General features: G+C 41.3%; 1 protein-coding gene across 1 annotated transcript in view; it reads left to right on the forward strand.

The window, feature by feature from the left end:
* LOC123514637 (G-protein coupled receptor moody-like) overlaps positions 1-22,929 on the forward strand; it is a 42,984-nt gene extending 20,055 nt beyond the window's left edge. The window contains 7 exon segments of the mRNA XM_045272624.1: positions 8,281-8,880; positions 12,600-12,720; positions 15,372-15,481; positions 16,492-16,621; positions 19,083-19,160; positions 19,162-19,280; positions 21,041-22,929. Coding sequence (XP_045128559.1) covers positions 8,711-8,880; positions 12,600-12,720; positions 15,372-15,481; positions 16,492-16,621; positions 19,083-19,160; positions 19,162-19,280; positions 21,041-21,725 — 1,413 coding nt within the window. The 5' untranslated portion in view covers positions 8,281-8,710 and the 3' untranslated portion in view covers positions 21,726-22,929.

A 22,929-nucleotide genomic window follows, 5' to 3' on the forward strand; every position in this document is an offset into this window, starting at 1 on the left:
GTACGAGATGTAACTGGAGAGGTTGTAGTCTCGCTTTCCCGGTGTGTGTGGTGTGTGATGTAGTCTCAGTCCACTCTAAGATCGGTTAGTATGAGCTATGAGCTCTTTCCGTAGAGGAAAGGCTAGCTGGGTGATCAACAGACGACCGTGGTGAATAACACACACACACACACACACACACACAAGAGAGAGAGAGAGAGAGAGAGAGAGAGAGAGAGAGAGATGAACAGCAGTATATCCTGTTGTCTTATCATTAGTAACACTGGGTGCTATCTCTACTTTCATCCTCTAGGCAGCCGGTAGCGAAGATAGGTACGAATCTGAAGTGTGCGAAAATGACTGGGCCGCTACAAAGGGGTTGCCGTGCGATAAGTAGGTACTGTAGCTGAAGTACTTTGCAGTGGTTCAGACAAATCTTTCTTTGTCCTGTAGCGTAAGAGAATTAAAAATATGAAGCTTCCATTTTGAGATTAATTTTCTTCTCGCAGAATCATGAAACATATCAGTGCCAGCTGCCAGAAAGAGAGAGAGAGAGAGAGAGAGAGAGAGAGAGAGAGAGAGAGAGAGAGAGAGAGTTGAGTGTGTTATTGTTGAAGGTCACACCTCGCCACACTGACGTCAGCACACTTACCGCCTTCAGGCAAGAGTGCGGCGCGGTGAGCCTCGCTTGTAGGGCAAAGCTGAACCAGAGGGACATTTCGCCCGGCCGACTGCGGTAACAAAACATAACTTGATATGAGCTTTCCGTAGTTCCAGGTTTGCCGAGAGAGAGAGAGAGAGAGAGAGAGAGAGAGAGAGAGAGAGAGAGAGAGAGAGAGAGAGAGAGATACTATATTATTATACTTTCGTCAATCATTTCTTAACGAAATGTCATAATTATCACGCATCCTCACTCTTGCCACCACCACCACAAATCTTCTCCTCCTCCTCTTCCTTCTCCTCCTCCTCCTCCTCCTCCTCCTCCTCCTCCTCCTCCTCCTCCTCCTCCTCCTCCTCTTCTTCATCTCAAAAATTTCTTGACGTCATTTGTCCCTAGTTATCTCTGTGTAATCTTAGTAACCTCTACGTGGTGTGATCAGTCAGACGGCAGAGGAATCTTTCTGTTTGGGAGGTTTTGATAACAGTACAGCAGAGGGAGGTTTTGACGCAGAGATAGCTCGGCGTGTAGAAGCAGCGGACTTCAAGGATAGGGAAGAGGGGAGACACTGTGAATATCTAAATGCTCAGAAGTGGAAGAGGATCCCGGGCACACGTCAGATACACCGAGACCTGTGTACCCGTGTCACCTTACTCAGAAAGAGACATGGGGCTTTATTGCACGCTAGTGGCGCCCGACTGGTCAAAGGTGTATTGGAAGAACTGCACGAGGAATATCAGTAGAGGTGTGTGTGTGTGTGTGTGTGTGTGTGTGTGTGTGTGTGTGTGTGTGTGTGTGTGTGTGTGTGTGTGTATGTGTGTTGGAGTCAATCATTCTTTTCCTAAGGAAAAATAGATAAACCAATATGCAGATGAATAAATATATGAATAGATAAATTAATAAATAAGTGAGTTTCTAGCGTGCAATAATTATGGGTAAATCCGGGCACATCTCAGGAATGGATTATGTTCCGCCATTGTGCTGTGGAGAGAAATTCGCTCGGGTGAATGGACGGTCGATGGTGATAGCAACGTAATGCGCTATGCTAAGAGGTTATTTCCTGAAGACTGGAGACCAAGAGAGATTGGAGCTAGGAACATTCTCTCTTTCTAAGTTACTAAAATCACGTTGCACTGATGCATTCATTTCGATGTAAATCTCTCAAAAAATTAACGAGTAATTGTAATAGAAGATGCATCACACACTGTTGATGCTGGTTCCTATTCCTTTATTTTAAATTCAGAGGACCGGGGTTCGATTCCCCGGCCGGGTGGAGATATTTGGGTGTGTCTCCTTTCACGTGTAGCCCCTGTTCACCTAGCAGTGAGTAGGTACGGGATGTAAATCGAGGAGTTGTGACCTTGTTGTCCCGGTGTGTGGTGTGTGCCTGGTCTCAGGCCTATCCGAAGATCGGAAATAATGAGCTCTGAGCTCGTTCCGTAGGGTAACGTCTGGCTGTCTCGTCAGAGACTGCAGCAGATCAAACAGTGAACACACACACAGACACACACACACACACACACACACACACACACACACACACACACACACACACACACACACACACACACACACACACACACACACACACACACACACACACACACACACACACACACACACACACACACACACACACACACACACACACACACACACACACACACACGGTTACATAAAGAGTGCGGTAGGGAAGATTAGTTGTGAAAGAATGAGAAAAAAGGAGAGAAGTATTACGCCCGTATCACCACCAGATGTTATCTTCTTCATATCAAAGTTCGCACATCATCGACCACTGCTTAGCAATGATGGTCATACTTGTTTATTATATCTCTGGTATGTTTTCTAAACTCGTATGTTTAATGAGTAATTCTATGAGTTTCTTTTAACTAGTTGATTAGATATTATTACTATTTTCTATCTTTTGAAAAATAACATGAGTTCCTCATCGATAAACGGGTTCGCGTGTCGTCAGGTGGCGAAATTCCTGTCAGACTGTGATGGAGTATAATCCTCACATCAAGAGCGAAATTGAAATACAGGAGACTTAGCGATGATAAGATATGTCTTAATTGATAAACGTCTTCTGGATGTTAATGGGTAATCTTTGACAAATTTCGTTTATGTAACTGCTTTCATCTTTAGTTCATTGAGTTCGGAGTAATTAATGGAGCTTCTTGAAAAAGTTATACTGACATGCATATAAATAAAGTGCCGTGAGGCTGGCATCGATGCACTCGAAAACCGAAGTGTATTGCTGCTTACTGGAACGGATTCTGTAAAGGAATTTTGTAATCAAAATTTTTCTTGTTGGAAGATTTGTCCTTATTGACGTTTCGCCTTAAAAAAAAAAAAAAAACATTTCTAGTAACATTACAAATGATGTTTCCTTTATTTCAGTGCCATTCATGTTATCATCACTTTTCTTTTCTTTTTTTTCTACATACTTGAATAGAAGAAAAAAAAACTGAAAACCAGATAGAAAGATAAGAAGTTTAGCTTTACTGCCTTAAAAGTAACTTCACAGAGATGAGTTAAGGGGATTGTGGGGGATTGTAGGAGATCTTTGTCCTGCAATGGAATCAAGGAGATGTTGTTAATGCTGCTGATGATGATTGGCGTTTTTCAACATTTTCCTTATTGTCCTTTTCCTGTAATTGTTAAGTTGATGCCGCTGTTAAGACACACCTGCTAGTTCCTTTCCTTTGTGCCTCCTCAAGATTTCCATGCTTGTTTGTTGTTTTCAGCGGATACACATAATGCCGTGTTCCTTTTCGTTCCTGCTGGGCGGTGTGTTGTGGGAAGAGTGAAGTGTACGTAGTGAACTCACTCTTAGATTTCCCTCCTTAATTCTGTACCGCTGACGAGTGAGCATAACCGTATTCCAATTTTCTTACTCATATATATCAATTTACTGTCAAGTCGCATTTTTACAAAGGCAGCAATAATAATAATAATAATAATAAAAGATAGTAATAATGTTAATGGTTCTATTGTTATAACAGTATCAACTAGGTGTTCAAGCTGAAGGGTGATGCTTAATGATAAGCCTACAAATCATTTACCTTCACTTACGTGAAGGTAAATGATTTGCTCCCGTTTATCTTACTTTATTGACCTGTAATGATTTGTAGGCTTATCATTAAGCATCACCATTCAGCTTGAACACCTAGTTGATATTGTTATAACAATAGAACCATTAACATTATTACTATCTTTATTATTATTATTATCTTTCTCTCCCTTTTTCTTGCTGCCTTTGTAAAAATGAGACTTGACAGTAAATTGATATGAGTAAGAAAATTGAAATACTGTTATGCTCACTCGTCAGCGGTACAGAATTAAGGAGGGAAATCTAAGAGTGAGTTCACTACGTACACTTCACTCTTCCCACAACACACCGCCAGCAGGAAAAATTATAAGATTTTAAGGACGATGGTGATAGACTATCAATCATTTCCTGTACTGGTGAGTGTCCTCTTGCCCTTAGCTGTGTGTCGGTATTTGTAACACATCTTCGCTGATAATAACTGTACTTGCTGAAGACGACTTGTTAAAGGTGAACCTTGATTCTCTGAAGACTTACCGTCTTTATCCGCTTCTTTTTTCCCTTCTCTCCTTCTTTCATTCCTTCTACGTACATTTTTTTTTTTTGCATGTCTTGCTTATCGTGAGTTTCTTTATGATCTCGTTGTCATTGTCATCATGGTCGAATTGTTTGCTGCAGAAGTCATCACTCGCAGCCAAAATGCGAACGCAAAAGTAGTATATTTCATTGGTCTCTCTCTCACTCTCTCTCGTTCTATCTTTTTTTTTATACCATGTGGGCTGTTTCACGGGAAATTATGGGCTAAAGGAGATTGCTTTTTGTGGTACCTCCTATCCCAAAGCCCACCCGCTAGGAAACCTTTGCCCGAGTGAGGAAGCCCAACCTACACTCGGACCGTGGACAGGGTTCGAACCCGTGCGCTTGGAGACCCCTCGGACCCCAAAGCGTGCATGGTTCCACTGTACCACGGCGATAACCTCTCAGCCTTATTGAAGAAGGGCTAGAGAAGGAGGCGATGAACAAGTAGTGTGCATACATATCTTCGAAAGGGGGAGAGAGGAGGAGGAATGACTGCCTTTGTAGCAGCGGTCTATGTCACTAAGGGGTTCTTGAAGTGGAGAGTGTTCTGACGTCATTTCCGTGGGAGATCACAAACCGCCTCCTCCTCCAGACTGCTAGATTAATTAACAGTTGGCTGGGCGATGAAGGCCACGGAGTATTTATACCATGTGGGTTTTTCACGGGAATTTATGGGCTAAAGGGCATACTTTTTAGGGTACCTCCTATCTCCAAGCCCACCCGCTAGGAAACCGTTAACCCCGAGTGAGGAAGCCCAACCTACACTCGGACCGTGGAGAGGATTCGAACCCGTGTGCTTCGAGACCCTCGGACCCCAAAGCACGCATGGTTCCACTGTACCGATAGATTTGGGATGCATTATAGATTAATATATGAATGATCTTTTGCGACCATCACCACCACCCCTTGTTTTTTTTTTTTTTTAGTTTTTTTTACTTATACCATGTGGGCTTTTCACGGGGATTTATGGGCTAAAGGGGATACTTTTTTGGGGTACCTCCTATCTCAAAGCCCACCTGCTAGAAAACCGTTGCCCGGAGTGAGGAAGCCCAATCTACGCTCTGACCGTGGACAGGATTCGAACACGTGCGCTTGAAGACCCTTTGGACCCCAAAACACGGATGATTCCACTGTACAACGACGGCCCCGTATTCCTCCTCCTCCTCCTCCTCCTCTTTTCTCTTGATTTCTTTTTCCTTCTCTTCCGTCTACAGTTAATAAGGTGGTACTCATGATAGAGAGAGAAAAAAAAAAAAAGCACGGATTGATCTCTCAACACTATCTTCCTTCTCTCCTTACTTATTTACTTAGACGCAGCCAGCACAAAGATAAGAAATGTACATACAAGCAGTGATTCCGTGATCTGCTTTCTGAATTGAGCACACAAGAAATAAAAGGCTATACTTCTGTTGTTTCTCTACTGGCACCCTTTCCGTAGCTCCCACACTTTAGCTGTCCTTACACACATAAGACCATGTTCGGGGGACACTTCTGTGAGACACTTCCACTACTTTCAGATGGATTTATTCGAAGTTAGAAGGGTTTTTAAGGATATATTTACGTGATTCTAATAACAGATTGACAACATTTTGTATTATTGACTGTAGAAACACTTTACATCGTACCCAATCATCTCTGTGATCTTTGTAAAGTGTCGTGGTGAGAGAGGATAGCGCTTATGAATACAGAATATAGAGTGATAAGGATTATACAACGTCATAGGGCTGCTTGTTAGGTAACCTTGCCTTCCTCGAATCCGGCACGGTGCTCTTGCGATCCCCCGTCATCCTGATTCCCGGTAAAAGCTGATGACACCGGAGACGCCACGCAGTACTATCTGGCTGTGTGTGCTGTCTCGTCTCCGTGTGTGTGTGTGTGTGTGTGTGTGTGTGTGTGTGTGTGTGTGTGTGTGTGTGTGTGTGTGTGTGTGTGTGTGTGTGTGTGTGTGTGTGTGTGTTAGAGAGACACTTGAGTTCGTCTTTATTATCAGTCAACTGATTGCAAGTTCTAGGTGGTTACACTCAAGATGAGCTTGGGTGGTGATATGGGCCCTAATATGGCTACCACTCTAAATAAAATTGCCTGCGCCACTAATGGGTGGAAGCTGAACAGCGCTTCCCATACACTCTTCAAGTCTGCCTACTGGCGCTATAGGCCTTACCGTAAAAAAAAAAAAAGTTCGTATCTCATGACTAGGAACCCAAACACAGTGACGTCATGGGACGAGAGGTCAATCTTGATGGATGGCAGCACTGTCACAACACACAGCAGACGGGCACCTTTACTTATGCAATACTAACATGCGGACGCCTCTGTGGATGTGGCTACTGAACACTTGATCATAGAAAAAAAAGTGAAAAATGAAAAATATGTAATAGTCTAACGAAACTTTTGTCTGTCCATTTGTTATGTATGTACGTTTATTTCATTACATTTAGCTGATCATTAACAAAACGATGTGCTAATACTATTTTGATCAACTTATTATGCGAAACTGAAAACTTGCTAGAGATCAGTATGACTAGAAATACAAAGGAAAGTTTTCCTTTTACTCTGGTTTCTTCCCTCTTTGTTGCATACAATGTGTAAGAAATATGACGATTATTTTCTTTCCAGCTGACCGCAGTGTGTGTGATTAGTCCATGTCCGCTTATTTGTATAGCGAGAGAGGAATAATAAATCACATCTGTATACCTGTGAGTGATAGAGGGTCCCTATGTGCAACCTTTGTATTGTTAAACTCTTCAGTGTCATATTTCGACCACATTTAACAGGACGTAGTGGAAATCACTGGAGTTTTCAAGAAGGTTTTCATAGTTGTAAAGATAGTTTAATAACAATTGTACATTATCAACAAAGAAAAACATCTATGTGAAGCCGTATAACTATCCATGAGGCATTAAAAAAAAAGACTCTTCCTTATGAAAGATCAAGGTTTAAGAATATATGTTCAAATCCGATCATTGGGTTAAGTCATTTTATTATCGTCAGGTGGCATAAAACCACTCAGATATCGCACCTACTAAGAGTTCTGCCAATGAGGCCTCAAGGTGTGGGAATGTCGTCCTTCAAGTGTCGCCAACCGTCTACTGTACGTCTCAGCCATGACATCCCTGAGACTCACGATACTTCTTGCGTGGGAGAGAAAAGTACAGTGTAAAGTTTCATACACACACACACACACACACACACACACACACACACACACACACACACACACACACACACACACACACACGCACACATGCACAATAGTAAGAAGAAATAGATAAATAAAAGAAGTAAAATAAATACGAGAGCAATACGTCAGAGAGAGAGAGAGAGAGAGAGAGAGAGAGAGAGAGAGAGAGAGAGAGAGAGAGAGAGAGAGAGATAGCATGTGCATGTTTAGTTCTTGCAGTAACATCGTATCTCTATACACTTTCTCAATGTTCCTAATGGCATGTTCGGCATGCCTGAGTCATGTGTTTGCTTCACAGGCCAGGATGGTTACAATGGTGCTCTAGAAAAAGATATGCAGCTTAGACAGGATTATTATTTTCGCTTCTCGCCTGACCATTTTCACGTACACACGAATGTAAGAATAGGAAACAAAAAAACGTGGAAAGAAAAGTGAGGAAGATGACGTCAAACTAAACATAGAACAAACACACACACACACACACACACACACACACACACACACACACACACAGAAAAAAAAAAGTAAAAAGAAATTGATAAATAAGAATAAATGTACGAACTACGACTACAATATACGTTATAGAGAGATGAGAGAGAGAGAGAGAGAGAGAGAGAGAGAGAGAGAGAGAGAGAGAGAGAGTTATGGTCAATAGAGTATTCAAGAATCTTAACGATACTAATGCAAAAAAAACTGGTAAGACTGTCCTTGTCATGCAGTTATCAGAGCAGTGTTGGACAAAGCTAGAGACAGTATGCGTCAATATCTTGCACTCATGTTATCTGTTTCTCACTGAACCTGAATTCATATCTCATTCCTTTTTTTTTTTTTCAGATTGCGAGAACGGTGCTGCCTCGCGTTGAAAGGAAAGAAAACGAGGATGGGAAAGAAGTAAAAGGTTAAGAGACGCAGAGAAGAAAGAAGCTCCGATGTGATGATAAAAGCTATACTGGCCCCTGTCGCGTTAGTGTCATGGTCGACACCGAGCTGTGCGGAACGCCGGTAAAGCTGAGGCACACACGCATACACACACACAGCACAAAGACTTGTGCTGCATACTACACAGGTGCCTCGCTGCGGGGTTCTCAGATACACCCACCTGGGCTGAACTTTATAAAACTTTCCTCGTTTCCATAAAATACTTAAGAAAACAACAAAAAAGACATCCACTCTCAAGAAATTATGTCTCCTTATAAGTGAACAAAGCAGAAGTGAACAGACTTGCTAGACAGTTAAGTGAACCAGCTCCGAGTCACCTCTCCCGATGTTGGTGAAGATGTCTAGTGTATCAACACTTCACGACTCCCCGCCGGGGGAAGCGTACCTTATGCTGGGCATGATTGTGACGATAGTGGTGATGACGATAGGTTCCATCGGGAACCTTCTCACCCTCTTCACAATCTCACACCAGTTCTACATGCCCCGGAAATACAGGTAAGTTATCACAGATTGTTAAAACTCAGCATGCTATTCATATCATGCCTGTGTTCTTGTGGGAGTCAGATCTGTGTTTATGTGTAGAAGTGTCTTTTCTTATTGTATTTCCCTCCTTAACAGGGCAAGTGTTAGCTTTTTGTCTTCATTTTTCATTCCTTTCACTGGAATTCTATGCTCGTTTATTCCTTGTTTCACATGGCCTACTCTATTTCAAAAGAATAGCATTCAAACATCTCCAAGATTGAATTCGTCAAGATACTTATAGTAGATTTTCCATTTACACTACGGAGGAGCACGAATTATGAAGGATATTTCAGACCCTTGGTTACTTACTGTTTGTGTATGTAAATGACAATTATACATTAAAGTAAAGAGCCACACCGTCAATAAAATGCGCAGTGATAGAACAACGGTGACTCTGGTGTGGTAAGATGGCGTAATATTGCAAGATTAAGTATTTTTTTCCGGATTTGTCTAGCGAAACATTCAGAAAGAAACCAATCCACTCAAAACTCTCACTTTACATTTAGGAAAGATATAACTAGTCTCATTTCACATCCGTGTGTACTGTTTCTCATCATAAATGTTTAGCCCAATATTAATAATTATTACTTGGAAAACATGTAAGATCTCCCAAACACCAAAAATGATCAAATGGAAACAGTTTCAAAAGGAAGACGACACGTGAAGCAAATGAAGGAGATCGAGAAATTAGGTACCTGTGTCTGGCGTTGTTATAGTGATATTAAGCAAGAATATTTCCAGTAAGTCCTTAGTAATACCTAATTAAACCCTACAACACTTGCTATCGGGTTATTCGTGTTGTCTTTATTTTCATCCTCGAGTACTTGCATTGATGGAAATACTGATTGCTCTAGGAAGTCATATACCAATCCAATGAAACGTTTACAGTCACTTCCAACTTAGCTGAGCATAGTAAGGTGAGGTGAAGGGTTACAGTCAAGAGAAGCGGTGAGGTGAGGTAAGAAACATTGAGGTGAGGTGAGGTAAGGTGAGGTAAGGAATACGGAGGTGCGGTGAAGTTAGGTGAGGTTGCGCGTTTTTTTTTTTTAACTTTCCGGAAGTAAAGGACGAATTGCCCAAGATTTATGGGAATAAGATAATAAAGAACACAGTTTGTTTGGTAAACATACGTACAATGTGTATGTGTGTGTGTGTGTGTGTGTGTGTGTGTGTGTGTGTGTGTGTGTGTGTGTGTGTGTGTGTGCGTCAGTTTCCTAACGCGAGTAAGTTTATACCACATTCGTCCCTCCATTCCACGATGCATATCCCTATGCCCGGCATACGCTTGTAAGAGGTGGCCACACTGCCTTTACCTGCCCACCACCACCACCACCATCACCAAACACGGTTATCAAAGTGTAATGCCTCAATTGCGAAGTGATACGGTGTTCGTACAAAGAAAGGAAACTCACTACTGCATAATTATACACAAGATATCAATAGGTGGTGGTTCTATTAAAATGAATGATTGGGGCCTTTATCGGAAACCGTATGAACTTGTTACACAATGGCACTGAGCTTTTTGCAGTGAAATTTATGAACCTTTGATGAATGATAATCTAAATACTGCCGTGTTTATGCCTTTGAACAATTAACGATGGACATGAATAATTAGTGTGTTTTTTGAAGTCTCATTTCTCCGTCAGATGACACAAGCAAGAAGCATTGACAGTAGGGATTCCTTATTTTTTCCTGTAGAAGAGAGAGTTTTACAGAACTGTCGAGTTCGTATATTTTTTTCTAATAACGATAATTTGGTCCGCTATACGTAACTGTCTGATCTGTTGATTTCATTTGCCCTAAAGTGATCGGCAGAGCGAGCGTAGGTATTTTTCTTATCGCCTTACTGCAGATCACATCTCTAATCTATGCCCAAACCTTCACCCACAATCCACCCCTTCATTTTCCTCTCTGCTCTGTACTAGAAACATGTTGCGCGTACAGGTAGCTGTGTGTGTGTGTGTGTGTGTGTGTGTGTGTGTGTTATCAAGCCCGACATCTTTTCCGGATAGTGATAATTATACTTGTGAAAGTCCATGAGACTGTTTTGCTGACACTCACCGAAACAACACGACGTGTCCCTCCAATACGGATGTGACGGCTTTATTGAGCTTGTCGCCCTTTCATTTTGATTATCATCCTTACATAACGGTTATCTCTTGTAGGTTTAGTTCATATTTTTGTACCTCCGCTTATACCCTAATCTCTCTCTCTCTCTCTCTCTCTCTCTCTCTCTCTCTCTCTCTCTCTCTCTCTCTCTCTCTCTCTCTCTCTCAGCCACGTGTTCAAATTAAGGTCATAAAGCCTTGAAGCCATCACCAAAATCTCTAAACGGAAAAACCCTTTATAAATGGTCACTGAAAAAAAGAGAACTATCTAACCTTGTTTCTCACGCTGTCCATCACACATCTGTCGCCGAGGGAAGGACATACAAGACTATGATGCAACAGTGTAAGTGGTGTTGGCCTTAAGTATTAGTGTATATGGAAGAAGGATTTTCAGAAAGCCTTGAAAGTGGAGTGGTTAGCATTGAAAGTAAGAAATGAGTGACGTCTGTGTAAAGTTTATATCTTTCCATAATTAAATTTTGATTGGTGTTCTTAATTTTTTTTTCTTTTAAGTGGTCTTGGCTCCGATAACGTATTGAATGTTTCTGGCATTTCCTTGAGATGGAATATATTTACAACGATATCGATAATATTGGTGCTGACTATACTGTTATCTTTCTCCTCTTTTTTTTCTTTCTTTTTTAGGTCTTATTTTAGAATGATCCAATGGAATGCTATTACTTGTTGTTATTGTTGTTGCTCGTGTTTCATGTGAAGATGGCGGTGGTGGTGAATGAAGATGTTATTGTTGTTTACCATTACTGTTGTCGTCGTAATTGTAGTGGCAGCAATAGCAGTAGCTGTTATTGTTAGTTTTGTTGATGTTATTGTTGTTGTCGCCTTCGTCCTGTCCATCGTCATTATTGCTCTCGTAAATTAAACATATGCAGGGTAGGAAAGGCAAATGGCGCATTGGAATGAGCGATGGGTGGGCGGCAGCCGTGTGATGATGGTGGCAAAGCAGGCGCCACAACCTGCCGTTCACATCTAATGCTCCCCGAGCCTTGCAGCTGTTCTGTCCCAGTCTGGCGCCTTACTGTTACCCTCGCTTTATCACCGCCCCTCTCAGTACTGCCTTTGTCGCCTCACCTGATAGTGGGAGGCGAGGGAACGAAATCAGCAAAGTCAACAATGATTTTAGCCGGGCAATGTTTTTCACTCTGGGAAGAACACAGATGCCAATACTACCATGCAATCTTCCGGTAATGTCGCTCACAGACGTGCTTGAGAGTATGTTGAGGTACTGACGATGTTGCGAAATTATGAATGAAAAGAGAGGCTCTGGATTTGTTTACGTACATGATAACGGGTGCTTGTTCTTGTTTTTTTTTTTCTTTTTCATATATATCGTATCTTACAAGTAATTCCTCCTCCTATTTTTCCCTCGTTTCCTGTTCTTTACAGTCATTATCTTCCTATACACGCATTTCCAATATATTATTTTCAACATTTCACATCGCTGGCCATTCCCAAACTCTTGAATGTTCACCAATTCTCCATACAGCCATTCTATTTTCTCTACCTCTCCTTCCCTAACTTCTCCATGTGACTGACAGGTGATTCACTATTTTCTCTCCATTGCAGGCACATAAAGGACATGACGCCAGACACGGTCCTCATCATCAACCTTGCATTCGCTGACCTCTTCTACAGCGCAATCAGTCTTCCCTTCATGTTCACCACTTACTACCGTCTCTCCCGAACGGTGAGTAGAAGAGACTATTGAAGAACAGTGAACGAATGAATTATAAGATGATTACATTATAAGAAAAGAAAGAAGTAGAGGAGGAGGAGAAGGATAACAAAAAAAGAGAAGGAAGAGTTTGTAGGTGAAGAGCGGCGAAGGAATAGATAATGAGAAGGAAAACAAGAGATAATAAAGATAAAATCAAAGAAAAAAAAATAAGCACGTATCGAGAGAGAGAGAGAGAGAGAGAGAGAGAGAGAGAGAGAGAGAGAGAGAGAGAGAGAGAGGATCACGATACCCAGTTCGTGGCTGCGATAAGAAAGTCAAGAGGGATTTTAGCGGTTTTTACAAGTGGATGATTAAGCCGTTGTACCTGTGTCCTTCATTTATCCCTCCCTCCCTCCCGTTGACACGCAGAAATTGAATATTGAGTTATGTCTTGAGTGTACATACAAGAACACAGAGAGAGAGAGAGAGAGAGAGAGAGAGAGAGAGAGAGAGAGAGAGAGAGAGAGATAATATCAACAACAATAACAGCAATGATATACCAGGAACTTATTCGAGAAGTTTGTTTTCGGATACATGTCCTCCAATTTTAAATAACCATTCCCGCTTTCTCTTTCGTGACTAGTACCTCAGTGGGATTTTACTTTAACCTTCCTTTCTTCCTTTTTCTCCCTTTACCCTTTGCTAGTGTCGCTCCTACATAAGAGAAAAGGGAAATTAATATCAGTCAAGTTATCTTTCTCTATTAATAGCTTGCCTTTCTCAATATATTCTCACTATTAGTCATTTTCTATCACAGAGTAGTAAAAACCAGCCACTCGCCTTGACAATGACCAGAGCCACCACTACTTCACCTCTCGAGCTGCAGAGATAAAGACTTCACAAGAAAGCCATTGTTTATGTTACTCTATTGTCAATGACCAACGATAATTTCTTATTTTTAGTATTATTTTTTCTACAAGATGTTATCTCTCTCTCTCTCTCTCTCTCTCTCTCTCTCTCTCTCTCTCTCTCTCTCTCTCTCTCTCTCTCTCTCTCTCTCTCTCTCTCTCTCTCTCTCTCTCTTGGTATTAATTACTATTTCCTTCAACTTTTTAAACTATTTTTTCTATTGTTAAGAAGAATACATGAATTTTTAGTTGATTAACATGGCGTTCTCTCTCTCTCTCTCTCTCTCTCTCTCTGCTCACATCATTATTACGCAGTACTTTCGAAAGAGAGATAAGCCACACTCCCTAAGCCGCCAGCAGGATTAGCAGGAAGACGTGCGGTTATCATGTGCGCGTTTATGACATATACACACTATTGTGGAGGAGAATGATGATGATGATGATGATGATGAAGATGGTGATGATGATGATGATGGTGATGATAGTGGTGGTGGTGGTGGTGATAAGAGCAAAAATAATTATGGTGAAGAAGAACAAGAAGAACAAGAACAAAAACAAGAACAGGAAGAACAAAAAGGAGAAAGGAAAAAAAAGAGAAAAACGATAACAAAACCAACAGGAATACGAACAAGAACGAGATAGAGGACAACAACAACAACAACAACAACAACAACAACAACAACAACTACTACTACTACTACTACTACTACTACTACTACTACTACTACTACTACTAATAATAATAATAATAATAATAATAATAATAATACCACCTTTACAACAACAACAACAACAACAACAACAACAACAACTACTACTACTACTACTACTACTACTACTGCTACTGCTGCTGCTGCTGCTACTGCTACTACTACCTCTACAACAACAACAACAACAACAACAACAACCACTACTACTACTACTACTACTACTACTACTACTACTACTACTACTACTACTACTACTACTACTACTACTACTACTACTACTACTACAACTACAAAGACGAAAAGAAAAAAAACAAGAATAAGACGAGAGAAGTGAAATAGAGTCAGCTAATATCAGCAGAATAGACGTATAATTTTTTCTTTCGCTGATAAATGAGATTTCTTCGAGTGCAGACGAACAAAAAAACGATAACCCGTATCAGACAATTTGCTTTTTGTCATTACGAAAGGAAATAACGTTGTTTGGAGAGATTACACCTTTAGATATGAGAGATTAACCTTATCCATCTCTTTTTTACTTTGCTTTTCTAATTAGCGTCTTTGTTTTGCCTTCTTTAACACAAAATCTAGTGTTTTTCTCTATGTTGTGTTTTTTTTTTTATATATTTGCTTCCACGTCATCACCTCGTTTCCATCCTATCCAGTAACCCTTCCTATCACAAACCTCCTTCACCTTTCCAAGACAGCTGACACGATTTCTCCTTTGCAAATCACTTCGTCACGTATTCTATCTTCACAGTACCTTTGGATTGTTATATAGTTATGAAACAAGACTATATTCATTATTATTATCCCAGTAGTTCTCTCTCTCTCTCTCTCCTTGGGTATGACTAATGAGGAACTTCTGTGCAATATTTTTAGCAATGAGGTTACTATTTGTTCTACTTACACCAGTTTTCTCTATACATTTCTAGAATTGTTTAAAAATGATTCACAGAAGATCTTTACTTATTGCATTGCTATAACCGGTTTCTCTACAATGCTGTTAGTGTTATGAAATTATGCAGTGATAGAGCAAACACGCTAATCCCTCTCTCTCTTTCAGGGGCAGGATCCGTGGGAAGAAGGTGACATAGCATGCAAAGTGTCAGCCTTCATTCGGTACGCTAACGCCATCGCCGAGTGGACCACGCTGGGTCTCATGGCTCTGGAGAGGTAGGTGCTGGGGGTGGAAGTGAAAGCAGCTGGGCATATGTATACAGTGTCTTGAGGAAGTGCCAAGCTGCAAAGGGAAAGCGTGTCAAGGCTAGAAGTTTCAGAGGGAAGCATGTCAAGGTGTTATAGGAGACGGGAGCTGTTTGGGTGAGGTCTTTGTCATATTCATAATGGCTAATGGCTGATCTTAAAAGTATTTGTGTCAAAGGACCAAGCAAAGGCAAAAGAGGAAGAAAAAGTTCTGTTTTATATTTGAACTCACAGAAAGACCAGGAAAAAGTGGAATTATATGGAGTCATAAAAATTGGTCGTTGACATTGAAAGTCGCGTCTTTATGTAATGAAGAAAATGACCGAGTAAAGAAAAAACAATGAAAAAACACTTTTTTTCAACCAAAAAAAAAAAAAGAAAATAGTAAGAAAAAAAGTCAAGTTAGTCTCGAATTTGTCTTGGTATTTATTTCTATTTCTAGACAGTTTAAATCACTGGAAGTAGGAATATAAGAACCACGCGCAGTGTTGTAGACCTAAAAGGATGAGAGATTGATGACATTAGTTAACTCTTGCAATGGTAATGTAAGAGGAAAGCTGCTGCTGGTGACGATGAGGCTGAGAAGGAAAAGAATGAAGAAGAGGAGAAGGAGGTGGAGGAATCTGAGAAGGACAGGTGTTAAGTGGTAGCAGAGAAAAAATACCGAGGTGAGGAAATCATTTAACGAGAGCTGGAGAAAGAACAGAGGTGATGAAGGAGGAAAGCATGCTAGGGAGCAATGAGGGAGGCGGGTTGTCAGTACAATGTGTGTGAATATTGGGAGTAAATTGTTTAATTGATCTCTCTCTCTCTCTCTCTCTCTCTCTCTCTCTCTCTCTCTCTCTCTCTCTCTCTCTCTCTCTCTCTCTCTCTCTCTCTCTCTCTCTCTCTTTTATACACAGACACACACACACACACACACACACACACACACACACAAAAAAAAAACACCTATCATATAATCTCCTTTGCTCTTGCAGATGTGTCACGATCTACAACTTTCGCACCTGCCGTGGTCCAAGCCGGCTCTTCTCCACCAACAAGACTGTCTGTTACTGTGGCGGCATCTGGTTCCTGGCCATCTCCTTCCAGTTATTTACACTCTTCGATGTACGTTTTGTTTTTATCCTTTTTTTTTCATTGTCATACTTCCTACCCATCCCTTCCTCTTCCTTCTTCTGTTTTCCCTCCTTCTCCTTGCTCTCCTAGCCATTGTTGTTCTCCTTGCTTCCTTCCCGTGGTTTCTAAAAATAACACACCAAAAGAAAGGAACAATAGGTTTGCTTTTCCTTTGACATCCCTTTGTACTCTCTACATCCTTTACGTTCTCGACTTCCTCTGTCTGTTTTTCTTTTTTTTGTTCTTTTCTTCCTTTTTTTTCCAGTTTCTCATGTTCTGTGCCTACTTTCTTTCTTTACTGCAATTCCATCCTTTTCCCCTCTACTCTTCTTCCTCCTCCTCTCCTCCTCCTCCTCTTCCTCCTCCTCCTCCTCCTCCTCCTCCTCCTCCTCCTCCTCCTCCTCCTCCTCCTCCTCCTCTTCTTGGCGCACCTTGGTCAGTAGTATCTTGCCTCGTCATTATTATGTTTATTCTATTTTTTTACATCATCATCATTTGTCGTCGCATCATCACTACCACTACCATCACTCCTCCTCCTCCTCCTCCTCCTCCTCCTCCTCCTCGTCCTCCTCCTCCTCTTCACCTCTGAGTTTTGCCTCCTCGTGAGTGACAAAATTATTAGTGCCTCTGCGGTTTCAGTCTTTGAGGATGGGTGTTGAAGAGCCACTATACTCCTCAGCTTCCCTCACATGCAAGCAATCCATGTTCTTTGCCTTCTTGTCTTTTAAGCTTTGGATTAAACTGATTAGATATTATTGAATTTTGGATCTTGGACTATAAAGAAATGTATAATATTCGTAGGTTCAAGCTTTGATTGTAAAAAAGACACTGAAAGGAATTGGTTCTCAAAGTTAAGTGTAATATAATCGAAATAAGCTCAATAATCGGTTTGTATTTGCAGTCATTGGGAAATACTAAAGGAACGTTACAAAAAGATTATGGATGAGGATAATAGGTGAAGATAAGTATTTACGAATATACCACGAGTAAAGCCAAAATTTCTTGTAGTTTCTCTGATTTGCTTATGTATGTTGTTATGATATTTGTTACATAATAACCACAGATGATTTTATTCAACAAAAGTAAAGCTACATTTATCACATTTTTGAGATACTGGGTCACTGCTTTTAAGGTTAAGTGAAGTCACAGGAGTTGGGGGATCATCTTTCAGACATTAAAACATAGATTAGAAAATTACCATGATCCCATCCATCATTCTTACGCTTGTTTTAATCTATGTAATGAATGGTATGAGTATGCATTCCTGTTGGAACTGAATTACCTGTAGTGAAAAAGATTTTAGGGAAAGAGGGAGCCAGGCACTAGGGAAACTGGATCTCAATGAAGTGTGCAAGGAACAAAGAAGCAGAATGTACAGTAAACAGGAAGACTCGTTCATGACGCACACGGCTGACGTTGAGGAAAAGACAGAATGAGAATAAAACAACAAAATAAAATGTTAAAAAAGTGAAGTAAGGTAAAAGATAATAAGGACAAAACTGATGAACAAATAAGAACAATAAAAACAAAGACAAGCAAACAATTACATAAATAAATCAAATAACAGAATATCTGCTTAACAAATACGCCTTTACGGCACCAAATGTTTGGGTTGTGCAGCCAAAACCTGAATTAACGATGTTGGCAACTCCTTGTGGCGTCATAACATACGTCACTCACACACACACACACACACACACACACACACACACACACATGAGGGCTTGGCAAGGGCACTCATAACAAATGCACAGAGGTAACTGACCAACTGGGACCTCCGCCAACTTGGACCGCCTCCCACTCGGTCATTTAGTACTATTAATATGATTTTTAATGTTCGCACCTAGACTCGGGGCGTTGTGTGTTAGTGGGAGGCGTCTACCAGGTGTGAAATTATTCCTTTGGAGAAAAACTTTGCTTTCCAGAAGTATACGCTCTGATATTCTAGTTTTGTTGTTGTTTTTGTTACTACTACATCTTCTACTGCTACTGTTACTATTACTACTACTACTTTTACTACTACTACTACTACTACTACTACTACTACTACTACTACTACCACTGCTACCACTACTACTACTACTACCACTACTACTACTGCTGCTGCTGCTGCCACCACCACCACCACTGCTGCTGCTGCTGCTACTACTACTACTACTACTACTACTACTACTACTACTACTACTGCTACTACCACTACTACTACTACTACTACTACTACTACTACTACTACTACTACTACACGTCTACTACTACTTGGATCTCCACCACTATTTCTATATTACACACACACACACACACACACACACACACACACACACACACACACACACACACGTCCTTTCAGGCTAGTTAAATAATTTTCCTGTGTATTTATGGCTTTCAGAGAGAGAGAGAGAGAGAGAAAGAAAGATAATTACTACTACTTTTTAACGCAACCTTTTATTTTCAGAAATTTGGCACTTTCGGTTACAACGCAAACTTCGTCAAATGTGACTTTATCAACACGAACGAGACCTCCAGCAACGTCATCTCCCCGGATGGTGTTCTTCGCCCTGGAGAGTGCCGTGCCCTGCGTCCTCATCCTCATCGGCTACCTGGTCATCCTCTTCCAGGTGTACTCCTCCTCCTCTGCCCTCAGCATCTTCGGGTAACTATTTTTTTTTTTTTTTCGTATTCTTAAAAACCTTCTTTTTCTTTTTCTTTTTTTTCTTTTTTTCTTTTTCTTCTTCTTCTTCTTCTTCTTCTTCTTCTTCTTCTTCTTCTTCTTCTTCTTCTTCTTCTTCTTCTTCTTCTTCTTCTTCTTCTTCTTCTTCTTCTTCTTCTTCTTCTTCTTCTTCTTCTTCTTCTTCCTCTTCTTCTTCTTCTTCTTCTTCTTCTTTTTGTTCTTGTCCTTGTTCTTGATCTTCTTGTTCCTCTTATTCCTTTTATTCTACTTCTTTTTGTTGTTGTTCTTGCTCTTGTTGTTCTTGTCCTTCCTTTCTTCTTCTTCTTCTTCTTCTTCTTCTTTTGTTACTTTGCGCCTGCTTCTTCTTATATTTTTCCCTTCTCGTCTTCCATTTTTTTTTTCCAAACATTATTCTTCCTGTTGTCAGTATTCATTTTTGTTTCTTCTCTATTTTTTCCCCTTTCTTCTTTAGTTATCTGTATTTTTCCTATTATCTAAAACATTCTTCTTCGTCTTTTGTTAATGTAGGCCTGTCTCGTCTTTATGTTTTCCCTTCCTTTTTTTCTATTATTTAAGACATTCTTCTTCCTTTTTGTTATAGTGAGCCGTTTCCTTCTTTATTTTTTTTTACTTTCGTCTTTGTCTAACTTTTTTTCCTGTTGTTTAATTCATTATCTTCCTTTCCTGTCTCGTACTCCTCTTTCTTCTCTTTCTATTTCCCAATCCGCATCCAGAATATGAGTAATTTATTTCCTTATTCATTAAAGCATTTTCTCTTCTTTCTTTCTTATGCTTATCTTCCTTATCTCTCTCTCTCTTTTTTATATCATTTATTTTTTAGATCCTTTCTCTTCCTCCCATGATTCATCCACCTTTTCTTTCGCATTCCTTTCCCTTTATTATTCTGTTTTAAGTTCTGAAATTTGTTTTCTTTTTCTTTTGGTTAACTTTTTTACTTGTTTAATTCATTTATTCCTTGAAATCTATCTTCATTTACCCAATCTCCCTACTCATCCCCCAATTTTGTTCTCTTGCCTATATATACATTTAACTATTCTCTAACTCTTATTTATTCTTCTCTTCTTCATATCTTTGCTATTATTTTTGTTCTTTTGTGGTGACTTAAGATTTGGTGTGGTCAGTGCCGTGTTGTGTTGTGTGATGAAAGTGGGATGTATTGTGGTGAGTGGAGGGAGTGTGGTGATCATAGCGGTGGGTGACATTGTGAGAAGTATAGTGATGGTGAGTGATAAAGCAGTGTTGAGTGTGATGGTGGGTGATGACAGTGTTGAGGAAGAGTCTGGTGATGACAACGAGCTGTGTGTGTAATAGTAGTAGTGTAGTGGTTAGCACGCTCGACTCACAATCGAGAGGCCCGGGTTCGAATCCCGGCGCAGCGAGGCAAATGGGCAAGCCTCTTAATGTGTGGCCCTGTTCACCTAGCAGTAAATAGATACGGGATGTAACTCGAGGGGTTGTGGCCTCGCTTTCCCGGTGTGTGGAGTATGTTGTGGTCTCAGTCCTACCCGAAGATCGGTCTATGATTTTGTGGTAATGAGTGTGATGGTGGGTGATGACAGTGGTGATGAGTGTGATGGTGGGTGATGACTGAGTGGTGATGAGTGTGATGGTGGGTGATGACTGAGTGGTAATGAGTGTGACGGTGGGTGATGACAGAGTGGTGGGTGGGGTGATGAAGTGGCAGTGTGATGATGAGTGTGGTGACAGTGTTACTCTCTCAGGTCCTACTCGTGCCAGAGGATGATCGCCATTCGCCGATCTCGCACCACGGGGGTCATTGTGAGGCTGCTCTTCGTGTACCTGGTGTGCGTGATTCCCATCTGCATCTTCAACCTGATGGAGGGGCCCAAGCCAGGGGCGCACAAGGACGCGGGCATCGTGGTGTACTGCATCTACTGGCTGCAGTACTGTATCAACAACTTCATCTACGTGGTGAGCAACGGACGCTACCGGCGCGCCTACTTCCAGTTCTTGTGCTGGATCACCTGCCGCCACGTGCCCGTCCCAGCCCTACCGGGCACCACGGGGCAGCCCAATCGATGCAAGATCTACACCCTTCCCAAATCCTCCAATCTCCAAGAACCTTTCGACCCACGCTTCAGGACGCCGTCTGAGTGTGAGGAGGCACGGCGGAGAATGCAGCAATTTCGAGTTCATGGCAACTCCCTTTGCTCCTTTACCTCTGAGGCGATGAGCTGCAGCCTAAAAGAAGCAGTCCACCCTGACCTCTCCCTCAGCCTCAACCCCATAAGTTGCCTGTCTCTGCACCACTCCGCCAGCCTGAGCTCCACTTCTAGCCTTGAAACGCTTGTTCGGGATAAGAGACGATCTCGCCACTTCAGTCATTCTGTGAAGAAAGACTTGAAGGAAGCTGGACACAAACTGAGGCGGACCTTCTCATGCTGAACAAGGAGTGGCTATGTCTCCCAGGGCAGCGATCAGCATGCTGCTCATGTCTTGCCTTGTCGCCTCCATTTTCGGACCATCCTCACGCTCATTCATATTCATCATTGTCATTTTCGAAACATCTTCTGTCAAGTTTTGTCTCTTCTCATCAAGCTCTCGTATTCATGATAACTGAGAGTGTATTTTCTTTTTTTACAATGTAAAATTTTCTCTTTGAATGAAAGCGAAGCCTAATTTCTTCATTCTCTTCCCACGATTCCTTTTGGCCAGCCTGTGTGGTGGTGACGCGAGGCTGGGCGTCACAGTGATTGATGGCTTTTCGCTTCGAGATGAAGGCGAGTCATTAAGGCACGTAAATTTCGCTCAGGTAAATGTGATTAACTTTGGTCACAAGGAAACTCTTTGGACCTCTCTTATCTTCACTCAAGTGCAGTTACTGTGTACGCATCCTTATAGACAGAAAAAAAATCATACCTTATGAACGTGAACTTTTCCAATACGTAATAAGAAATATGACGTCGCTCAATTCTGTGGTGTATTAAACTTGCTGAGCGAGGAGGTAGTGGCCTCTTAACTGTCCACCTCTGCGTTTTGATCCTCTTCTCCCCATCAGACCAGAAGTGAAACGATCTAAGCACTGGCAGGTGTGAAGTTACTTTGTAATGAGCGGCAGTTGAAAAGAATGGTAAGAAAAGTTTATATGTGATGTAACTTAGACATGTGTAGAACTTACCTTGCCTCTCTGCCTTTGGCCACGTGGGAAGGTCAGGCGTGCAAATACTGACTGTCATGTGTTTGGACGCGCTCGCAAGGTCCTGCTTTTACACACACGTACCAAAGTTTGCCATGTGAAGTATGTGGTCAAGATGCATCACACTTTATTGTTGACATGTGGTAAATTCACCAACAAATATCCATCGTGACCAATGATGTAGCAGAGGTTAGATTCTGTGGTGATCATTGGCTGGGGTCTTGTATAGAGCTCCCTCATTGGTTTGGCACGATAAAAGAGAAGAAAAAGACCGCCATGAAGAGGCTGTCAATATCAGGTCGTGCGTCAGATATGACAAAAAAAAAGACAGTGCAATATTATCAAAATCCATTTTTGTTCCCTTCTATGAGTGTGAAGGTTTATCTTTTCACGTGTCTGATCAATGACAAGCGACGTGAGTGACAGCAAAGCATCGAATTCCGGGATCTTGTA

The sequence above is a fragment of the Portunus trituberculatus genome, chromosome 38 (genome assembly GCF_017591435.1).
Source record: "Portunus trituberculatus isolate SZX2019 chromosome 38, ASM1759143v1, whole genome shotgun sequence".
Taxonomy (NCBI): domain Eukaryota; kingdom Metazoa; phylum Arthropoda; class Malacostraca; order Decapoda; family Portunidae; genus Portunus; species Portunus trituberculatus.